The following is a 20,676-nucleotide window of genomic DNA, read 5'->3' on the forward strand; positions in this document are numbered from 1 at the left end:
CTCGCCCTCATTGGCTGGTCTCAGGACAGCCTTCCTGAAACTGACCAATGGCAGCGGCTCCGTGTGCACCGAGCCACTCCTTCCTGCTCTTAAAGAACCCCCGTGACTTCAATGGAGACTCAATCCCCTCACCGACTTGCTCAGACTGAGTGCGCTCCTCTCGCCACTGCTGCTCTCATCCATCTGTGTCCGTCTCTGAGTCTCTCTTTCTCTCTCTCTCTCTCTCTCTCTCTCTCTCTCTCCATCCCCTGCTCTTTACTCTTTCTCCTCTTCTGGACACTTTCTTCCCGTTTCCTCTCTTCATCTGTACTTCAGGTTTTCCTCCTCTTCCTGTATCAACACCACTCTCCGCCCTCCTGAGTCTCCTGAGTGTGCAGCACCTGTGCAGACTTGAGTTTGTCGGGCCGAGGCAGAAGGTTTTTGTGTGTGTGTGCGTGTGTGTGTGTTGAACAGGGGAGGGAGGGGAGGAAACACCCAGGAACACCTGACCAACATTTCATCACGATATGTGAAGATTTAGGAACTGATCTCCTCCTCCAGCTTTCCCCCTCCCAGCTGTTTGTTTATCAGTTTTTTGTTGTTGCAACACCTGGAATGCTTCACGTGGACTGATGGATGTTTCCGAACTGTGCATCCCTGACCCTCTCTGCTACCACAACCAGTAGGTGCATCTTATCCTCTCCTCTGGTTTATCTGTCATCTTCACAATTGTTCCTAAAATAGGCGAGTACTTTTTAAAATATGTTTTAATTATTTAAACAATCATAATGAAAATATGTGTGGAAACCGTTTGTGAACTATTTTATTTTTTTAGTTTTTTAAACCTATAGTGAGTTCCTCGTGTTAGCTCAGCTTCCCCCGTGTACGGGACAGCAGAGTGTCGGTGAGGCTGCGGTATATAGCGCAGCCCGCGGGGGAGTCCAGGTCCGACGGTTGCCCCACAGATCTGGGATCAGAGTTTAACCTCAGCAACAGGGAAGAGCCAGGCGCAGATTAATGCGGACGATACCCCAGAGTCAGACCAATAACCTCTAACATCAGCTATTGTCCAGCGGTGTCCCATAAGAACACTGGGACTCTGTGCGTGCGTGTGCGTGTGTGTGTGCGTGTGTGTGTGTGTGTGTGTGTGTCTGTGTGTTCTTGAGTGTACGAAAACTCGCCTGCTTGTGTTTTGTAAATGCTTTGACCACTTTTTCTGTAATTGGAGATTTTGCACTTTGCTATATGATAAAAAACATATCATCACCAAAGTTTGCAGTTAATGTAAACATAATTACGTTGAATTATATCTAAATAAGATTAACGTGTAAGTGCATTTTGCATTTGGTTCCTATATGTGCAGGAATGAAGCAGCTTGTTTTAGTTTTAGTAGTCAAAGAAAGTCTCACATCTCAAAAAGCACCTGCCTTTTGTATTCTATTACGCTCCATGAAGAAGCTCTTCTCTTGACCATGACTGGACAGAGACCTTTTACTGGGATCCTCTTATGTTTAAGCTGTAGATGGGATTGCAAAGGTTTGACCTGCTTCGCACTTTCGACAGGACTATGATTACTAGGGATGAGAATTGATAAGATTTTAATGATTCCGATGCCTTATCGATTCCTGCTTATCAATTCGATTCTTTTATCGATTCTTATTGGACAAGGGGTGAAAAAAAGAGCACAAACGGGTTTATTTACATTAATTTTCTTTTATATAATTTTCTATAATGCTGCACACACCATATACAGTATGTATACATTGATTACAAATATTTGCAAACTCTGCACATCATTCTCAATCTTTAGCAACAACTCATTAAAGTGAACTCACATCTGCCTGTATGAGTGAGGGAAATTATAAAACATCAACACATTCAAAAGTAACACATTTTATAAATGGTGTTGGGGGTGGGGGGATTATTTCAAAGTGGATGATTTTAAACACACATTTGCAGTAATCTCGTGCCTCATTAATTTGTGCATCTCGTTGATTTTTACATTCATTTTTATGTTGTATTTTAGATTTGCACTGGCACCCAAAATGGCACTCAAGTCGAACATAAAGTGTGCGATTGACAACATTGACGATGCAAACTGTTTCAACGGCGATGCACATATAATGTTATACAAAATATGAAGCACATACATTTAATTGAATTACTACAATCAAATTGATGACACTAATTCCTCAGCGGGCAGATATAAAATGCATGTAATGTTTAACCACTACTGTGTTGAGAACGTGTCGTTTGTTTTGATAGCTCACATACAACAGATCCGGGTTTCTTTTCTTGTTAATGTGTTTAAATATATCGGTTACATGTATGTCTTGACATTCAATATTGTAATTCATGTGCAGATTGCGGCACACTTGAAAGAAAAAAAACCACAAACAACCTCTGAGCTCCTATTTTTTGCACAAGCATCAATTTCCAGAATCTATAAAACTGCATGTAGTACACGTCCATTCAATTAAAACTGTTGTTATTTTTTTATTTTTTCCTTGTGAAAAGCTTTTTAAGTGGAATTTAAATTATAAAAAGACAAACGACACAATGCCGACCCTGGGCCAGGTCTGTGTATGTATTTATGTGTGTGTGTGTGTGTGTGTGTGTGCCTTTTAAAACGTGTGCACATCTGCACGTTTACGCTGCATTTATGGACAAACACAAATATGTGTGATTTGGCGCATCAGCAGATGGTCACACATGTGTATGCAGCTCTCAACTTGCCTCCCCCCACCCCCCTGAAAACATATAGAGGGACATCTCCCTTTGAGTAATGCTGCATGTTCTAAGGGAGTTATTTTAACTTGCTCTGTTGACTATAGTTTAATTTAGGAGAGAAAACCATGATGGCGCTTTCAAATGAAACAGCCTGCTATTTATTAACTCCAAAAAGTTGGGAACTTGCAGTTTATAGTAGCAAAAGCTCTTTTCAATGTAACAGCAGCTATGCAATATGCAGTAACTTATCCTTAAATCTGTCTTTACTTCTAAGCATTGTTAACCACACTGCGTGTCATTGTAGTTGCTTAAGTATTTACACACAGTAAATCTGTGCTGTTGGTGTCCCATAAAGCTGTGCTTAGTAAGGTCTGTCTGCACGGCATGCTATTTATAATCACTTGAGGACTGACGACCAACCTTCTGGCCAGAGGTGAGAGGCCCAAGACTGATGTGTCCAACTGTCCCTCAACGTCTCTGTTGGTTGAAAACTTACCAGCCTCCTGAGCAAACTGTTATAAACTGTCAGTTATCATATTATAGAAATATTGAATACATCTACATACACATATTTATAACTGTATAGATACAAAGTATTTTCATTCAGAGATGTTTTGTCTCCTCTAAAACTAAAACTAAATAATTGCTAATTTATTTTTGTGCATAAATGTAAATATGCTCAGATGAACCAACTGGGCTGCTTCTTTCTCTTCAATGTTCTGGCTTTCAGATACAATTATAATTTAAACTTCATAAATTATGCACTTGAGGTTCGCTTTGTTGCTTCTTGAACCAAGTTTTTTTGTGAATTTGTGTGCAACTAAAATCCAAATAGCCTGCAGCTTTACAGTAAGCGTGGATTAAAGAACACAAACCGGACCAGAGTCCTTTAAACTTTGTCATCTATTTTTATAAATCTGTGAATGACTCTACACTTTTTCAGACGGATGACATGAGAGAGATTAAATGTTTTTATTTTCACAGAAACTTGATATAATTGTATGTCTTCATATCAGGAAACAAAAACATACAACAATGTCCTATATTTTAAATGTTTTAAAAAGTCATTATTTATGTTAAAATGGTCAGCCACATAATGTATCTGCATAATTTCCACTAAAAGTTTAAATGTTGTTTATAATCAGTTTGCTCCCATATATTTTGATCAATTTCACTCTGGTTCTACTTGTTTACATATGTCGGTGCCCTTCACAAACAAACCAACAGGAATGCATAAGCACAAGCGGCCAAATGTATGCACACACACACGTGCGCGCATATACATGTACAAATGAGACCAAAGAATCGCACACTGACCTGGGATCTAATTTTAGCCGTGCCATATCATGGAAACACCTGACTGTGTCTGTTAAGAGAAGCGCATCTTATTATACGTTGAGTCTGTATTTATTACACGAGTTATACACATCGCCGTATTCTGTTCGTAACGTAACGTTTTCATTAGTCAGTGTCTTTAATATTTAAAAAATTAAATGAATTGATCGTGTTTTGTCTTGTCAACATTCTCAACATAAATGCATAATTCCCCTTCATAATAATAATACAGTATATAACAAACCTTTTATTTTTTCAGAACAAATGAGAGGCGCAGTAAACATAAAATTATTTTTGACAAATAGAATCTGTAAAAATTCAATTAAATAACAGCAGAATATTGTATATGTACTATCTCATTGCTAGTGTGTTGGACCAAAGTTTATATTTTTAATTAGAAACTTTATGATATAAAACTCTACAAATTGAACAAATTGAAATGTCAGTTGACGGTATTTTCAAAGTGTGGAAACAGAAACAAAATTTAAGAAATCATATCTGATATGTTACTTATCATGTGAGTCTTATTTCTCCTTATGTTCTTCACAAGCATGCTAGAAATATTAAATACAATGTTAAGTCTTTGCTTCATCACTCCAGTGAGTGGATCAATGTGGCTGCTTCCAACTCGCCTTGAGCACTGCATGTAAACGGCTATCGCTGGACGTTAAGCAACACGGTCGCGGTGGTTTTTTTGTACTTAAAATTACAACAACAACAAAAATTCTTGAAGTTTGCGAGTTTGCTTCCCAGCTGATTCTACTGGTCCCATCAGCCAGCCGAGCCTATTGGCGGTGGGAGTTTTGGGTTGTGTTAACATTGTGGGAGGAAATGGTACTTCTCTTTTACCGCCAGCTTTTGAGTTTTCATGAAGACGGGTCAGGCAAAAAAAGGACAAAAAACAATTAAAAAAGTGTTCACTCTGACGTGTGTATTAATGGCGATGGCCGCTGCATACGTGGGAACAGCCCATCTCCGCGTGACGGCACCTGACGAAAAATAACTTCATTACGTGTCACGACCCCCCCTCTTGATATCGGGATATAGATGTATCCTCTTAGGCAACCTGTCAAGGACTCTGAATGCATCAGCGTGTAGATGGACGCTTCTTTTCTTTTTCTTTTTTTTGCCAGTATTCAATCAAAACACGACGTGGCTTTCATCTGAACAGGCTGTATGTGAGCAGCAGAGAGGACTCCTTAGAATGAGTTTGTTTTATTGATCAAATGAAATTCACACACACACACACACAGGAATAAGAAGCAGTCCGTCTAATCATGGAGTGTGGGCCAGCCAGTATGTTTAATTTAATGGGCCTCATCGTAGCTTCACGAGGTCTCACATTGTGAACTTAATTCCTCTTCACCGCGTTAATTTGCATTGTGTCAATTGACCGGAGCGCTTACTGTATCAGCTCGAGTCTCACTTTAAATTCAGCCCATGCCCTAATACCATTAGGCAAATGCAAAGTTGTGTCATTTACACATTTGGAAGAAAAAAAAAAAATGAGAGAGAGGTAGAGAGAGAGAAAAGCCAATTTGCGGCGGACAAGACTTGCTTGTGATTATCAGTGGATGTTATTACTGGGGAGAAGCAGACGTTTGAAGGTTATGTTACTGGGCAGTAATTGAAATGCAAAATAACATTAGGATCGATGGCCATCTCTGTTTATTTATGAAATCAATATCGTAACTGTCCCTCATGAGTCCCCCTCTGATTCCCAATGACGGCTTAAGTCTCTACTCGTTTATTCTTTCTCCCCCCATAGCCTCCTTCTTCTGTCTCTCTTTAAAAGGCAGTTAGGGGTGTGTTTGACTTTGCAGGGAGAGCAATTTCCTGGAGGTGGTGGACGTGTATGTAGATGGGGGGGTTGATACTCCAGGTAAGGAGACATCATCCATGTGGGAAATCTATGCAATCTCTCCTCGTGGCAGTGACATTGAAGAGGCCATATGCTGGACGTTCTGTGTGTGTGTGTGTGTGTGTGTGTGTGTACATCTGCCATGCAGTACAAAAATAGTCCTGGAACTTATTAATTTGTGGTAACTTTGAAGTAAAGATCACACATTTGTGTTGAATAGGTTCACATACTTATTTTTCAACGTTTACACAATATCCCATGGTTTTCTTCAACTTTGGAACATCAGAAAGCTGATTAAGTGTGTTGGGAATAATTACATTCCTTTGCAATTAGAGCACAAAACACACACTGTAGCTTTTAATGTATTCACGCTGAAACAAATTAACTGGCAAGGTTTTTGATCATTTCAGAATGTTTTGATTATGAAAACAATCAACTGGCTTCAGCATCTCCATTTTTAATATTTGGTGGTAATGTTATTATTCTACATTAATAAATTAAACATTTCTGAGTTTTGAAATGTTGGTTGGACAAAAAAAGACATGAAGACGTCCCCTTGGTCTCCAACAACTTGTGATGGACTATTTTCTGTATTTCTCTAACTGGCATATTAATCAATCATGAAAGTAATCTTGCAGGCCTAAACTTCATTTTTTTCCTGTCTTGCTGCCAGTTGAAACATTTAATGCACAAAATATAAAACACAAGAAGCCAAATAAAACACATAAAGCATAAATATCAGAAACAGATGTTGAAGGCACAACCTACCCCCAAAGAGGCAAGAAGAATATGAATTAGGTCAGGTAAATACTTTTTAAAAGAGTAATTACCTCAGTCCAAAATAGCCAGGTGTAGAGGCAGCAAATGAATCCACCAGACACCAATCAGGAAATCTAAAAGAACTTAAGGAAACAATTCAGACTTGATTAGTAGTAACCAGAACTTTCTCTGTAACATTTCAGTCCACGCCTGAGAGGCTGTGATTTAGACGTGTCCAATCTGAGTCGACAGCTAAAGACGATGAAGACGTGCGCCAGCGTGCGCATTTTAATAAACATGGCCGTTTCTATTATCACAAATAACCTTAAAAATGTGCTTCAAAAACATACTTTGACTACATTATTCCCAGCGGCGCATAAATGCATTTAAATTTCCGAACGCGCACGTTTCTTGATGACCTTCATTTGTGCCGACACGCCGTGTCCCGCGCGTGCTGTTGTTGCTACTTAACACTGGGGACGACACGCGCTACCCCATTTTCCCACTCGCGTGACCATTCATTTCCCAGACACCCCCCGTCCGCGGACTCGCGGTGTAATCTATGTGTCAGGCAGGAAGGGGCACTCAGTTTAAAGCTGATAGAGTTTGCCCCAAACAGGGACAGCCTATCATAGAAAGATTAATGAACTAATTTCATGCATGGCTCCTTGCCTCTGTCCTTCCACGCTTCCGTGTTCGACTGTGTGTTCAGCGCCATGATTTACGTTGTGTTCCTTGCTACGAGCTCAACCCCGCGCTCCACAATAATATTTCCCCTCAGCGGGAAAATACATAGTAAAATATGGCGTGTCGGATTTTTTAACCCTTCAGTCGTCGAGGTCATTGTGGGGGAATCGCTTTTGAATATGCATCTTCTTTCTTTTTCTTCTTTTTAACTGCTGGTAAAAAATGTATTGTGTAGAAATTCGGAAGGCCGGGAAACACAATTCATAGTTTAGAGGAGAGATGGAGGGAGTCAGGATTTATGTTGGGGAAGCAGGGGATCTGCAACACTGCCACACATGAGGAGTGCCAAAATACACATACATGCACACATAAACATTTGAGATTTTAAGCGGCTCTGGTGGGACATTTTCACACCCATCCCACCTCGCCTCCAAAATGAGAATAAAAACAAAAACAACTGGTCACTGAGCATGGACAGCCTTATGGGCAGCGCTCTAGTCATTTCACTGTAGCGTGTCTCGACACTCTTTCCTTTCCGTGCGGTGGACACACTGAAACCTGTGTGTGCTGCTCTGAGGCATCCATTGTGGGACCGTCTGGGCCTCAAAGAACAGCGGCGCAGAGAAGACGGGTGACCTTCATGTCCGTCTGATGAGTCTTGCGTGTCTGCGTGGTTTGTACCATTTTTCTGCGAGGCGGAGCAAACATTAACCCATCAGATATTAGGTGCAATGCGTTTGAGTGTGTGTGTGTGTGTGTGTGTGTGTGTCGGTGTGAGTAGGGTCAGGCTACACTTAGAAACTCTATGTCTCTTTCTTTTCCTACAACAAGCGGAAGAAACCAAATTATGAAACTATGAAGCTATTTCTGTCTGCGTGAATTGGTGGTTTGTGCCATTATTTCATTTCGACAGATTTGAAGGGACCCATTAGAAATTTCCATTAAACCTAACAAAAAACATCTCCCCAGCGTTGCTGTGTGCTAAGTGGGAAGTGAACTACTTTTTACAAATGCCACAATGTACTATTCCGTAGGGAATCCCCCCCTCCCCCCCGATCTGGCTGCGATGATGTATTAACTGTTGCCACACCGCTTTCTCCAATTCCCTCGGATGGGAGAAAATATTCCTTCCAATGGAGTATATAGGTGCATGCTGATTGCTGCTGAGATTTAACGTGAGCACTGAGTCTTTTATAAACCACACTAGCCTCAGAATGAAGACTAACATTATGTATCGCTCCATCTCTCACTATGTTAACAGTCCTGACTGATTAAAAATGCATAAGGAATGTCTGGGACCCGTAAGAGGAGGGTTTATTTTTTCATGCCTCATCTGGAACAGGAAGGAAGCAGAGGATCAATAGATCTGATCTCGGCCCAGGGGTAGAGGCTATCTCCTCCTCCTCCCTCCAGCCGTTAGCAGTTAAGAGAGGTTTCATGTTGTCGGGGCCGGATGACTTCATGGCTTTATACAAACACTTGTGCACACAGGGAAAATACATTACCAACCACAATACTAAATTTTAAGAAAGAAAAGATGGGGCAGCCCCTTGGCAGCAACTGGGCAACAAGTTCACAGCTTCCTGTTAGTTTCTGACATTCTTAACATGACTTTCCACGGTTCTCACCCAGTATTTACAGCTCCGGCTCAAGTTGTGTAAGATCAGCGCCGACTCTGACCGACAGAGCCAGCGGTCCTCACGCGGATCCAAGCCTCATTTCATGCCTTGTTTGAGAGGATGTTATCGAAGCTCCTATAATTCAAATAACTGCACAGAGGAGAGTATTGTGCAACAGCGACAGGAGGCCTTTAGTTGGACGATAAATATTTTCTCCCCAGGAATAAATGCAATGAACAATATTATTGCCATTTTAAGACCATTTAATACCATTATTATAATAGTTTAATAATGCAAGTAGAGCCTTTCCAATAACAATACACTTTTAACTATTCAGAACTAAATCTTAATACATCCTAAATAAATTAAATGAAACCACAAGACCACCCGATCAAAGGGACTTGACGCATGAAAACGCAACGGGCAAAACGTCGATCAGCAAAAATGATCGAGGTCATATGAGTCCACATATTGAACGATAAGTCTGCAACGTAAATAACGTGATCCGCCTTTTTTTAAAGTACATCACTTCATACATAAAACTTTCCACGGCTCATAAAGAACAGTGTCCTCTTTTAAAAGCTCGACAAATATAATCTTCCATGAAAAGTGTAAAAATACAACTCAAGTCGTATGTTTGAATTCCTCCAGGAACCTTTTTGTTTTCCGATCATATTTGGTAATCATCCTGTAACTGAAGCGCTTGCCTTTTGTCCATAAATCTGCTTTGTGTAACATTTTGTGTAACGAATGTGTAATGAAATGTGGGACCAGGGAACTTAATCCCAGGTCAGTGCCTCTCCAACCTCTCCCTTAAATCCACCGTAACCCGGCACCGCCCTTTGGCAAACTAACCGGGACTATTGATCGGGTCATGTATTACCCATGATCCTCCATATGCTGAGTGTAACACCTCTCTGTCCATTAACGGCCTCCTGAAGTTTCATTCATTCATTTACCGCTGGCACTCGACCAAATGTGGGCATTGTTTGCAAGACGTATGGGTCATCTGTTGATGTGGTCGTTAGTTACCATTTCGCCCGAGAGAAATAAGCCGCTGTAGTATATCACTTGGCATTCCAGCACATAAATGGTTGTGCGTGTAACACAATCTATCAAACTCAGACGGCGCGGCGTGCTCCATCACAGCTGATGAATCTCTCGCAGAATGATCAGGAGATGATGGAAGAAAGCAGCTTGTCAAACTTGTTAATGCTGGTAATTTCACTGATACTGCAGTTTTCTGATGTATATTTACTTCCATGTCAGGTTATATGTGTCTCTGTGTCGAAAAATCACTGCTGATTTGCGGCGTGAGGTAAACAGGCTCCCATTTCCATATCGCTGTTCCAAAGCCCATGTCGTACAGTTTTTTACTTTAATTTAAATATTAGCTGATCCATGTCGAGTGAAGAAAATAAGGACACTTCTCCTTACAAAGAAAATATTATTATAAGAGATTCATTAATTTTGTTGTATTTCTATTCGATTCCTGATTGCAGTTGCCCCACAGTTTGCAACCATGTCAGCTGACCTCGGCTCTCCCCTTTCCTGTGTTCCTCCAGGTTGCTAACCAGAATGCCCACTGAGGACCGACGCCTATCCTCCAGCTGTGGTTCCTACGTCAAAACCGAGCCTTCCAGTCCATCCTCCTCGCTAGTAGACACCGGCAGTCACCACAGTCCCAGCGGCAACTCTGACGCCAGCGGCCATTACATTAACGGCGGCAGCAGACACTCGCACGCCTTGGACTCCCCGCCAATGTTCAACCCGGGCATGCTCGGAGGCGGCGCCGCCTGCCTACGCCGCTACGAGGAGTGCTCCGGCGTCGTGGCGGACGACTCGCCGATCAAGTGCGAGTACATGCTCAATGCCATCCCCAAGAGGCTGTGCCTGGTGTGCGGGGACATTGCCTCCGGGTACCACTACGGGGTGGCGTCCTGCGAGGCCTGCAAAGCCTTTTTCAAGAGGACGATACAAGGTATTTGATACTTCTTCTCACCGGCTCATCGCCGATGCCTGCATGCTCCCAGTTAAACCTGAGAATAATCGTATTTTATGTAATTTCCCAGGTGGTTGGATATGCCGCAAAGAAAGTGTTTCGCCCTTTAACCCAGATGTACTACACCGCCACCTGTGTGCTATTTTTTTTTTCACGGTGATTCAAAATACTTTTTCTTAGCTTTACCATGACAATTAGGACCGCCAGGAAAACATATCGACGTGTTCCTCAGTGCTGCTCTCCAACCGTCTGCTCTTATGGGACTGATACGAGGTCGTGATTACGAGCGTCTACAGCCGACATTAGGCCCAGACTGTAAATCTGCGCTGGGTTGTGATTTATTTTTATGCGTTTGCATGTGAATCGTACATTTGGCATTGAGTCTGCCATGTGTGGGAGCTGGTCCAGAATAATCTCTAGTGTGCTGCAGAGTTTAGGATTTTATCTGCAGGATTTGTTGTCCGTAGAAATGGAGCTGGGCAGCAGGTTAGTGAGGCCTTGGCCACACTGAGGAGGTAAATGTCATTGCCAAACCCTTTTCTGAATTACCGAGGCAATACAGAGCAGTTTAACAACTTCTGCAATGCTCTTTTTATGACTATTTGGCAAAAAACATTATAGTGCATGAAACTGCCAACACCAGTTAAGGAATGAAGTTGATTTATAAATGTAGCTTGGTTGCTTTTCTGTAGCCAAACACATTTTACAGGTGTTGATATAATATAGTATTATATAATAGTGACTTAATTAACAGTCAGTAAAAGGCTTTTTACCCAGGCTGCACAGTTGATGCCACTCTTTTGTAGAAACAGAAATAAATGTCAGGGATCACAACCACGATGTGTGGTCGGCTGTAATCACTCAGAAAAGACAATAGAAATGTTCCTTACTAGATAGACGCCTATGAAAGTTTGACAAATGGGTAGGCTGTTTGAGTTTGGGCGAAACTAAAAGTGCCTTTTGTACGTATGAAATGCAAAGAGCTATTTCAACCTACCTTTTTTTAAACAGTCTTACTTTTGGGCTTCATCTGGTCATTTACAGTCTGCATGTGTCTCAGTCAGACCAGCAACACAGTGAAGGACTCTAAATAGAGTTTTTGCGTGACTTTGTGTTGTCTTGCAACGATCCCCCCTCTTCTTCTTCTTCCTCTCGCTCTCCTTCGTGGAGGACAGACCCATAATGAAGCTAATCTGTCCGTCATTCGTCCTGAGCCGCGGGAGTTTCAGTCAATAACAATCAGTGTTGGGTAACTGTAATTAAGAAGCCGGCATTTCATCGGGAGAAAGTCGAGAGAGGAGTTGTTGTTCTTTGCCTTCGGGCCCCTCCAGCCCACACCCAGGGGGGAGGAGATGGGGCCCAATTAGAAGCTCAGGCACGTGTTAGCGGGGCAATAACAGAGGAAGGGGAGAGGGGAGCACGATGCTGAGGAGTCCTCCAAATAAAATGCAGAGGGACAAGGGACAGGGGACGTGGTCACTCACTGAAAGGAGAAGCCACTTTAATGGAATGGTAATCAGGAAGGGGGGTCCCGGCCTCGGTAGAGGAGGAGGACAAGGAGAGGTCCAGCTTGAGTGGAGATGAGTGCGTGGATAATAGCATGGCATAATAATATATCAAAATTTGGAGGGAAAATAAGAGAGGTTAAGGAAGGATATTAGAGTGGCTGAAATGTCCTTTGAGAAATAAAGGTGGACGGACACAAGACCTGATTAACTAAGAGGGTATGCCGACAGTGAGCTTTTAGAGGTAGGCAATTTAAGACTATTGTGCAACCCTAATGCAACCCAACCCCCGTCCGCTCACATACACACAACATCATGGGCACAGACAAAGGTTATTTTTTTATCCATTCAGGTATTACATGTTTCCTTTAATAATGGACTTTGTCCATTTCATTGTGGAAGATTTTTACACTCCGAATTTTAACAAATGGCAGATATTAGATCATTCACCATATTTTATTTCCAAAGTGATTTGGGACACGTCCTTAATGGTAATGTACACTACTAAATAATAAAAATAATAAAACTTTACAAATAGGAAATGTTTTTTTCAAAGAATTAACACGTGTTATTTTTTTTCACGTCTTTTTTTCGTGAACTACTTTTTAAAAAGTGCATTGTGGGCCATTAGTTTACATCAACAGTAACCTAAAAAGAGCGAGCATTCTTTTACTTTTTAGTGTCCTTAATTCACATTTTTCTGAGAAAACACCGTACACATTCACACCATGTTTAAAACCAGTTGTCGTCATTAAATTGTTATATAGGTTGCACAAACTGTACAATATGAGAATTAGCATCGAGTACATGTTGCAAAAAATGAGTTTGTGGAATAGATATGGTACACAGCATATGTTGCTACACATGAGCGCTGCACTCTACTGTATTCAGTGTAAAGGACTTGAACCCACCCTGAAACCAGCAGCAGCCTCTGCCAACGTCCTGGCAGGGAGCCCCGGCCCCTCACTGTGCATGTGACCCCGCTGGCACCATCGATGCCAGGGATCCTGACAAATGTTGGCACCTTCTCCTTGACCAACAGGGGTGTGTGTGTGTGTGTGTTGTGGGGGAGGGCAGCTCTGGCAGTCCTGCTACAGATAACTCCTGGTTTGCTGTTTTTAGGTAACATAAATATATATCTGGACTTTGGGTCCATTGTTTAAATGCTCAATTAAGGGATTTGGATTCTTGGGAAAGAGGATTTGTCATTGGATCCTTGGGGTCACGTCCACTTTTGAAGTGACCGCGTAATGATCCCGGAAAAGAAACCGTTACCCGGAACTTGGTCAGGCAGCGGTTACATGGCAGCAGATTCAATATGTCTGCTTTTCTGGCTTTTTTTGGACCCGAGTGATTAAATTGCATAGGAAATATTTCCATAGTGAGCCAAAAAATGTCAAGACGGACCTGAATAATACATTGAGCTTTGCCACTTGATATGGGATCCTTAGATTGGCAAGTCTTAACAGCCAGTCGGGCTCTTTACCGGGAAGCATTATGCAGAGCGCTCGGCTGTGCGTCCATCTCCTAGCCCTTGTGTAGTTGAGGGAGGGCAGCTTTCCCATCATGCTTTGGGTGAAGAAGGATGGGCTGGAATGGGTCGTGGCGAGCGTTGCGGAGAGGATGTTCTGCAATAATGAAGCTAATTTATCTGAGAATCAAAATGGGGGTGGGACTCCAGGGCGGGCAGGTGCTTTTTACATGTCCCATCAAAATGCCACTAAACCCGCCTCCCCTTCAGGAGCAGCACACAGGGTCACCTTGGGACAGGTGTGTGTGGATGTGTGTGTGTGTGTGTGTGCGTGTGTGTGTCTGATTTGGTTCATCTTTGCTACCTAATAATTCTAAAACTCCTACGAATAGCTTATGTGCACATTCTGTGCAGACACAATCACAGAATTGATGACTAAATTAACGACGCCATGTTTTTCTAATCTTCTGCAGGGAATATTGAGTACAGCTGTCCGGCCAGCAATGAATGTGAGATCACCAAGAGGAGGCGCAAGTCGTGCCAGGCCTGCCGCTTCATGAAATGTCTTAAAGTTGGCATGTTGAAAGAAGGTGAGTACTCATTTTATTTCATGGACATTTTCTTTTATTTGTGCGTGCGTTTGATTTTCTTCTTGCTTAATTCCTCTTCAAATATGATTTAAGTGATGATTTAAATCTGACAGATAGTTGACTGACCGGTCAACAGATATGCGATAATATGCAACAGACAACTGTTACTTTGAGGCACATTCATAATTTGTGATTTGGGGCTTTATAAAATAAACTGAATTGAATTTAAAATTACGACGTTTAGGCCAAATTGAAAGTAATGCTTCTTTCTTCCGTCAATCAAACAAGCATTTTGAACAATTAACTGTGAGCATGGGATCCATTATTTAAAAATATTGTTTATTGGTCTCAACAATTCAAGAAAATAATTATAAAATTACCATCAAAAAAGCAAAAGTATAAGAAATATTACTCCCACTCTTCCAAATGTTGTGCTTTGCTATTATTTTAAGAATTAAGCTGTGTGGGACCAAAAAGCCTTATGATCAGATAAAAAACATTAAAAAATGCCAACAGATGCTTTTTTAAATGTTGTGACCAAACTAAAACAATTGCGTTTTTCAGCTCATGAAGAGCTGACAAAAAAAATGGTTTTGACCAACCAATACTTAATAGTTAGATTCATACTCTTGATTGGAATTAAGAAATCAAATTTAAAAAATGTTCCTAAGCAGTTATCTTGTGCCGGGGAATCTAATATTGTCCAACAAGCTCACTGGGGGCTGGCAGGAGGGTCATTGATCAGATATTAAAGATGCCTGTGGTCTCCGGGAGACACCAGTGACATCACCCACAAGCCTCTCTCCGTTAAACAGACGGCTGGAAAAAGAGTTGGATGTTCTTACCAAGACGGACTGAGAAGTGTAACAGTACTCTTGAATAGCACAGGCCGTTCCCAAAAGAAATCCCTCTCCCCTGGGCTCTGGGTGTCTCTCGCCCTCAACCTCTCTCTCCCTCTCTGTCTGTCTGTGTCCCTTCCCCTCTTTCGGTTGGACTGTATTGATCCGCTAAATGCTTTCCGAACATCCCACCTCACTTCCTGCATTTGTTGTTTCTCCTCCATAGAGAGACCTCTGGGAATACAGAGGGAAAATCTAGCCGATGGATTTTTCTCTTTCTTTCAAAGAAAAGAGGTTTTTTTTGTGGGTGTAGAAAATATATTCCACACTGATGCATATCATCTCAGCTCTTAGTTATGCGTTTGTTGAGAGTATTAAAATACCTAGGGCTGAATTGGTACTTTTTTGGGAAATGTTTCCATTAATTTAGAGTAAGACCAATACAATAGAAGGTCATTGTACGAGTGTAACTTTTTTTAGAAATGTGTGTTCTTTTTTAAATATTTAGTTTGTAACCTCACAGAAAGAACAGCAGACATGTGGGTTGTATACAAAGATAAGTAACATCACTGTTACAAAGCAACTTTATTATTTTGACATTTTATGAACACAAAGACATTTAATGCATAAATGATTTGATGCCGACGTCTTTATCGTAGCAGTATAACTCTGAAACCAGTAAAGGAGCATTATGTGTTAATTTTTGAATTCCAATTAATTTTATTTAATTGTATTTCTGTCTTTGGTTATATCAGACTCAAACACACTTTGATGTCAACATTATTTTACGTTGAATAATATTGATTTTGCCTTTAATGCTGTTGTATAGCAGCCTCATTTGTAAAAGAATAATAATAATAATTAGGCATGTAAAAGATATGCACATTTATTTATGCTTTATTTTGCATTGTTAAAAAAAGTATACATTTTATGTTTTCGGTGAATTAGTTTTCTTCCGATAAGCCCGTATAGTGGGATTCTACTTCAACTGCATGTGTTTGATATCTATTCACTTTTTCTCTGTCTGACCAATTCCTTTTATAAAAATCTGCAAATATAACATAGTTGTAAAAGGGACAGGTAAATTAGGTCTGAAAACAACAGGAAGTAAGTTATTATAGTTTGATTGTCAGCAGTTGCAGCTGGAGAAGTGATAACAGTACTTAAAAACTCTTAGCGCCCCCAAATTGCTGCAATTAACATCAAAATGTATGCTCCCTCCCAGAGTCATAGCTCAGTTAAATCTGAACACACTGATTACAGATATACATATAACCATATGTAACCATATTACATATATATATTTTGACATTTAAAGTTAGTACAGTTCCGACATCTTAACTAAGAAAAAACGTCCATAAATATGCTTTAAAATCATAAAGAACAAAAAAATGCTTTTGATAAAGAACTTCTGCCTTGAGGGACGTGATTATGAACATTTTGTGTCAAGGGGGGCCACAAATCCAGACTTTAAAAACTCTTCCTCTAGATCCACCTAACCAACACTGAGGTTATAGTTTAGTCGACAAATGATAGTCTGTGTTTTTAAAGCTTTTTTTAAATGGACAATAAACTTTAAATCATTAACTATATCCCAGTTTGAAGGCTGATTTCACCCGGGTTGAGTTTCGGAGTTCGGCCCTCTGCCATCGGCACAGGTTGTGTGATATATATCTCCCAATAAAAGAAAAGTATTTTCTTAAGAATGTGTTAATAGACTGAATTTAGACACACAACAGTCGTAAATCTCCTGAAATAACCCGTGGCCATACCTTGTCGTTGTGTTCTGCCAGCACCAAACACAACTCATAATAGAAGGCAGCAGCAGATTGTATGTCAGACTGCTGGTTCACTTCCACTCATACAGCTTCACCACGTACTGACGTAGCCGTGTCTGTTCATCGCAGAATGAAGGGTCATCCATTGTACTGCCATCGCAACACTATTTATAAATGCGTCCACTCTTGATGTCTTCATCCCGGCCCAAATATCTCACACCGGGGCTTTGACTCTCGGCCAGAAAAAAACAAGTTGCTTCAGAAATAAAGCTGAAACTATTAGCGCATGCTTAGAGGGGGAAAAACGGTGGGGTGTTGTCGGTGGCGGGCCGAGCTAAGCCGTTGATGTGGGCAGTCGGAGTGTGTGAGTGTGTGAGTGTGTGTGTCTGTGTAAGAAAGAGAGAGAGGAGGAATCTGTAGCCTCCACCGCCTGCTGCTCCTGAGACGCGGCATCACAAGCGGCACAGTCGGTGATTCTCTGAAAGTGATGGCATTCAATTAAAAGGAAAAAAGGACATTTAATCGTGGCACAGTGCCGTGGCGTGGCCTCTAACAGACGTGGGGGGTCTTTGATCGTGGAATCAGTAGGGGACAGCGGCTTGCCCTACTTCATGTAATGAGATCACCATGTAACAAGTGGCCAAGGGCTGGTCATGGAAAAGGAATAATCCCATAGTGTAATATGAATGCAGGCGTCATGTGAGAAGGAAACTTACCGCCACATGTTTGATTGTAAAGCTCTCTTAATATTTTAAGATCTACAGATATTCGCATACACATATCGACAAAAATACAACAAATTTGAAGTTATTTCCTTGTGAATACTTGTGGCTCATATTCCAGAATTCCCTCGCTCGCCACATCCCAAAGTTTCCCTTGTTTCAGTGCAGCGGTATCTTAAACGCTTCGCTGTGCAGAAGATGTTGAGAGCACTTATGTGATCAGTCGTTCTAAAAGTGTCTAATATTTCCACCAGGACCTTCTAAGCTCCGCTCTAAGCATGCCATCTTGAATTATAAAGTGCCAGCTGCTACAGTTACAGACCAGCACCATTGGTGGGCAGGGGGAGCCCCTCCTCCCCGTAACACCTGCCGCTAATCAGCCGACTTCAGCTCCGAAGCCCGGTTTGGTGGCTTCAGGTGCGCTTTGAGTCCAATGTCGGCCCAAACTCCTCAACACGCTTGAGGAACGAGCAGGGGAAGCAAAAATGAGTCTGTAAATTAAAGTGACAGACGTTATAGCCGCTTGATGTTCTCGTGTGTTTTCCGCGTGGGTGGACGTTATGCCAGTTTGGATTTGAGAGAGCAATTTTTTTTTTACGACAAGAAATGCATTTCACATCTCGTATCTGAGGTGCAAAATCTCTAGAAAAAATATATATTGTTGACGGCGGGCTCCTTTCCAGATCCGGCTTTACTGCTGCGCCTCAGCAGAGCGCCTGGGTGAGCTGGGTGGAGAAAGGTAACCTCTGTTAGAGAAAACCAGCCCCGCTCACTGACCCCTTAAATGTCCAGCTGAGGCTGATGAAAGGTCACACGTCCAATGGAAAAAATACTCACATAATTACAACCCGCGGAAGGTATGGTGTCAGTCACTACTGCCAGGAGTCAGTGCCCGTAGCTAATATCAGCGCTAATGACCCAATAGCATTACTGTATGCTGCTAAATGATGCAAGAATTGTCTGGACTGAATTTGTGGGGGGGTTTTTCACATTGGGATGCGAGTCAGTTGGTATATTTCGCTGGAGATGGAATTTGAGTTTTAATTATTGTTTGGGGGGCGTTTTCTTGCTGCAACATAATCAGCAACGTTATTTTATCAAATAATCCCGTTGCCGTGTTTAAAAAGGATGTCCCGTTGAAAAAGAGGTGTATGGCCCCTGTAGGCCGACTGAGTTTCTGTCATGAATGAATATGTTTACCGTTCCAATGAGAGACACTTCCGCCCGTCCTCTTCCGAGCTGGTTTCAGTGTTAGCTTTGTGTTCCTGTGGTGTATTCTTTGCTTGTGGGGATTTTCTGATGCCGCTGTAATGTGGTGAATAAATACAAGCTGCCAGGCTATTTTGGCAACCCACACCGCTGTCTCGCCCTCTCCCGACCACAGATAGGGATCAGCAGTCTTTCCTTAGCGAACGTGGCTACCGGGATAACGTTACAGCCTTATTTTCCTCCAGCCACATACACAAAAGATTAGTAGAGCCATATCCAATATCACAGACTGTCAGGTCCCTTTCCAATCAATAGGCTTAGATCAGAAACCAATCTATACACTAAGATTACATCATCAAAATAAAGATATAGCAAAGGTATATACTATATGGGGGGGGGCTTTGATGTCTTTGCCAATACGTTTGAACAACATACATTAAAAAACAGATTCAATTTTGCATTTATTTCTGTGTTGAACTGTAAAGACAGGATGACCTCTTTTGACACTTGCTTTCTTTCTTGTGCCGCAAACTTGAACACATGTCGGGGACTTGTTTGCTTTTTAGGGTGTCAGAGTAGCTGGCAGCCTGCAGCTGAGTGTCAGCGCCCACCCAGAGGCTCCACACTGGCCTGTCCTCGCTGCCTGGCAGGTGATAGATCAGACACGGAGGCTAACACGTGTTCCTCTGAAGAAGGGGATTTAGCGAAGTGCTGACCTCCGCTACTCATAGCACACACATTCAAGTACGAAATGTATATCACCGCCCCTGACAAGAAGGGACATGGGAATCGGACCTTGAGGTCCATGTTTCCCGCCGGGCGTCCTTCTCTCGCTCTTTATTTTTCTCTTCATCCACTCCAACAAACAGCAATTTGTGCAAACACCTGCTTACACCCGCACACCAGGGATCCCGAATCGACCCGGACATCGTTTGTGGTCAGCGCGGTTCTGTAATGCTCGGTAATACCCTTTGCGACATGCCGGCTCAGATTTATGAAAAGTGTAAAACATGATAAAGAGAGCCGTGCCAGTGTGTGCGGTTATGGGGGAACAACTCCTGCTTTGTCTTGGCAGCCCATTGGGGGTTAGAGCAGGTGGGACACCATCCTGATACACCCTCCTCCTCCTCCTCCTCCCCTCGTACCCGGAACCCATTTTCCTCTGCCCTCCCTCTCCTTCGACAATCAAACAAAAGCTGTCCGATGTCTTTAGCTCTTTGCGGGCTCGGCCCTCATAAATGTAGCGCTGGAAGGGCAAGGTCCCGGCGCCTTTTACAGGCTGAGAAGAGGGCGCACGCTGCATCCCTCTGATTTTTCCCAGCTAAAATAGGGACCTCCTAATCTCCCTTTGGCAGCGTTAGCCAGCCAGCCAATTCGGACACATTCTCTAGAAAGAAGCGCCTCTGACAGGTGAGCAGCTGAAAATAGTTGCGTGAGATACATACAGGACTGTCTCAGAAAATTAGAATATTGTGATAAAGTTCTTTATTTTCTGTAATGCAATTAAAAAAACAAAAATGTCATGCATTCTGGATTCATTACAAATCAACTGAAATATTGCAAGCCTTTTATTCTTTTAATATTGCTGAT

General features: G+C 42.0%; 1 protein-coding gene across 1 annotated transcript in view; it reads left to right on the top strand.

Moving 5' to 3' along the window:
* The first annotated feature begins 292 nt into the window (after nt 1-292).
* The window catches only part of LOC130202951 (steroid hormone receptor ERR2-like), a 38,069-nt gene continuing 17,685 nt past the window's right edge, over nt 293-20,676 (top strand). Inside the window, exons 1-3 of the mRNA XM_056428846.1 lie at nt 293-661; nt 10,536-10,951; nt 14,422-14,538. Coding sequence (XP_056284821.1) covers nt 612-661; nt 10,536-10,951; nt 14,422-14,538 — 583 coding nt within the window. The 5' untranslated portion in view covers nt 293-611. The remainder of the gene's footprint in view (nt 662-10,535; nt 10,952-14,421; nt 14,539-20,676) is intronic.

This window comes from Pseudoliparis swirei, chromosome 12 (genome assembly GCF_029220125.1).
Source record: "Pseudoliparis swirei isolate HS2019 ecotype Mariana Trench chromosome 12, NWPU_hadal_v1, whole genome shotgun sequence".
In the NCBI taxonomy this organism is placed as follows: Eukaryota; Metazoa; Chordata; class Actinopteri; order Perciformes; family Liparidae; genus Pseudoliparis; species Pseudoliparis swirei.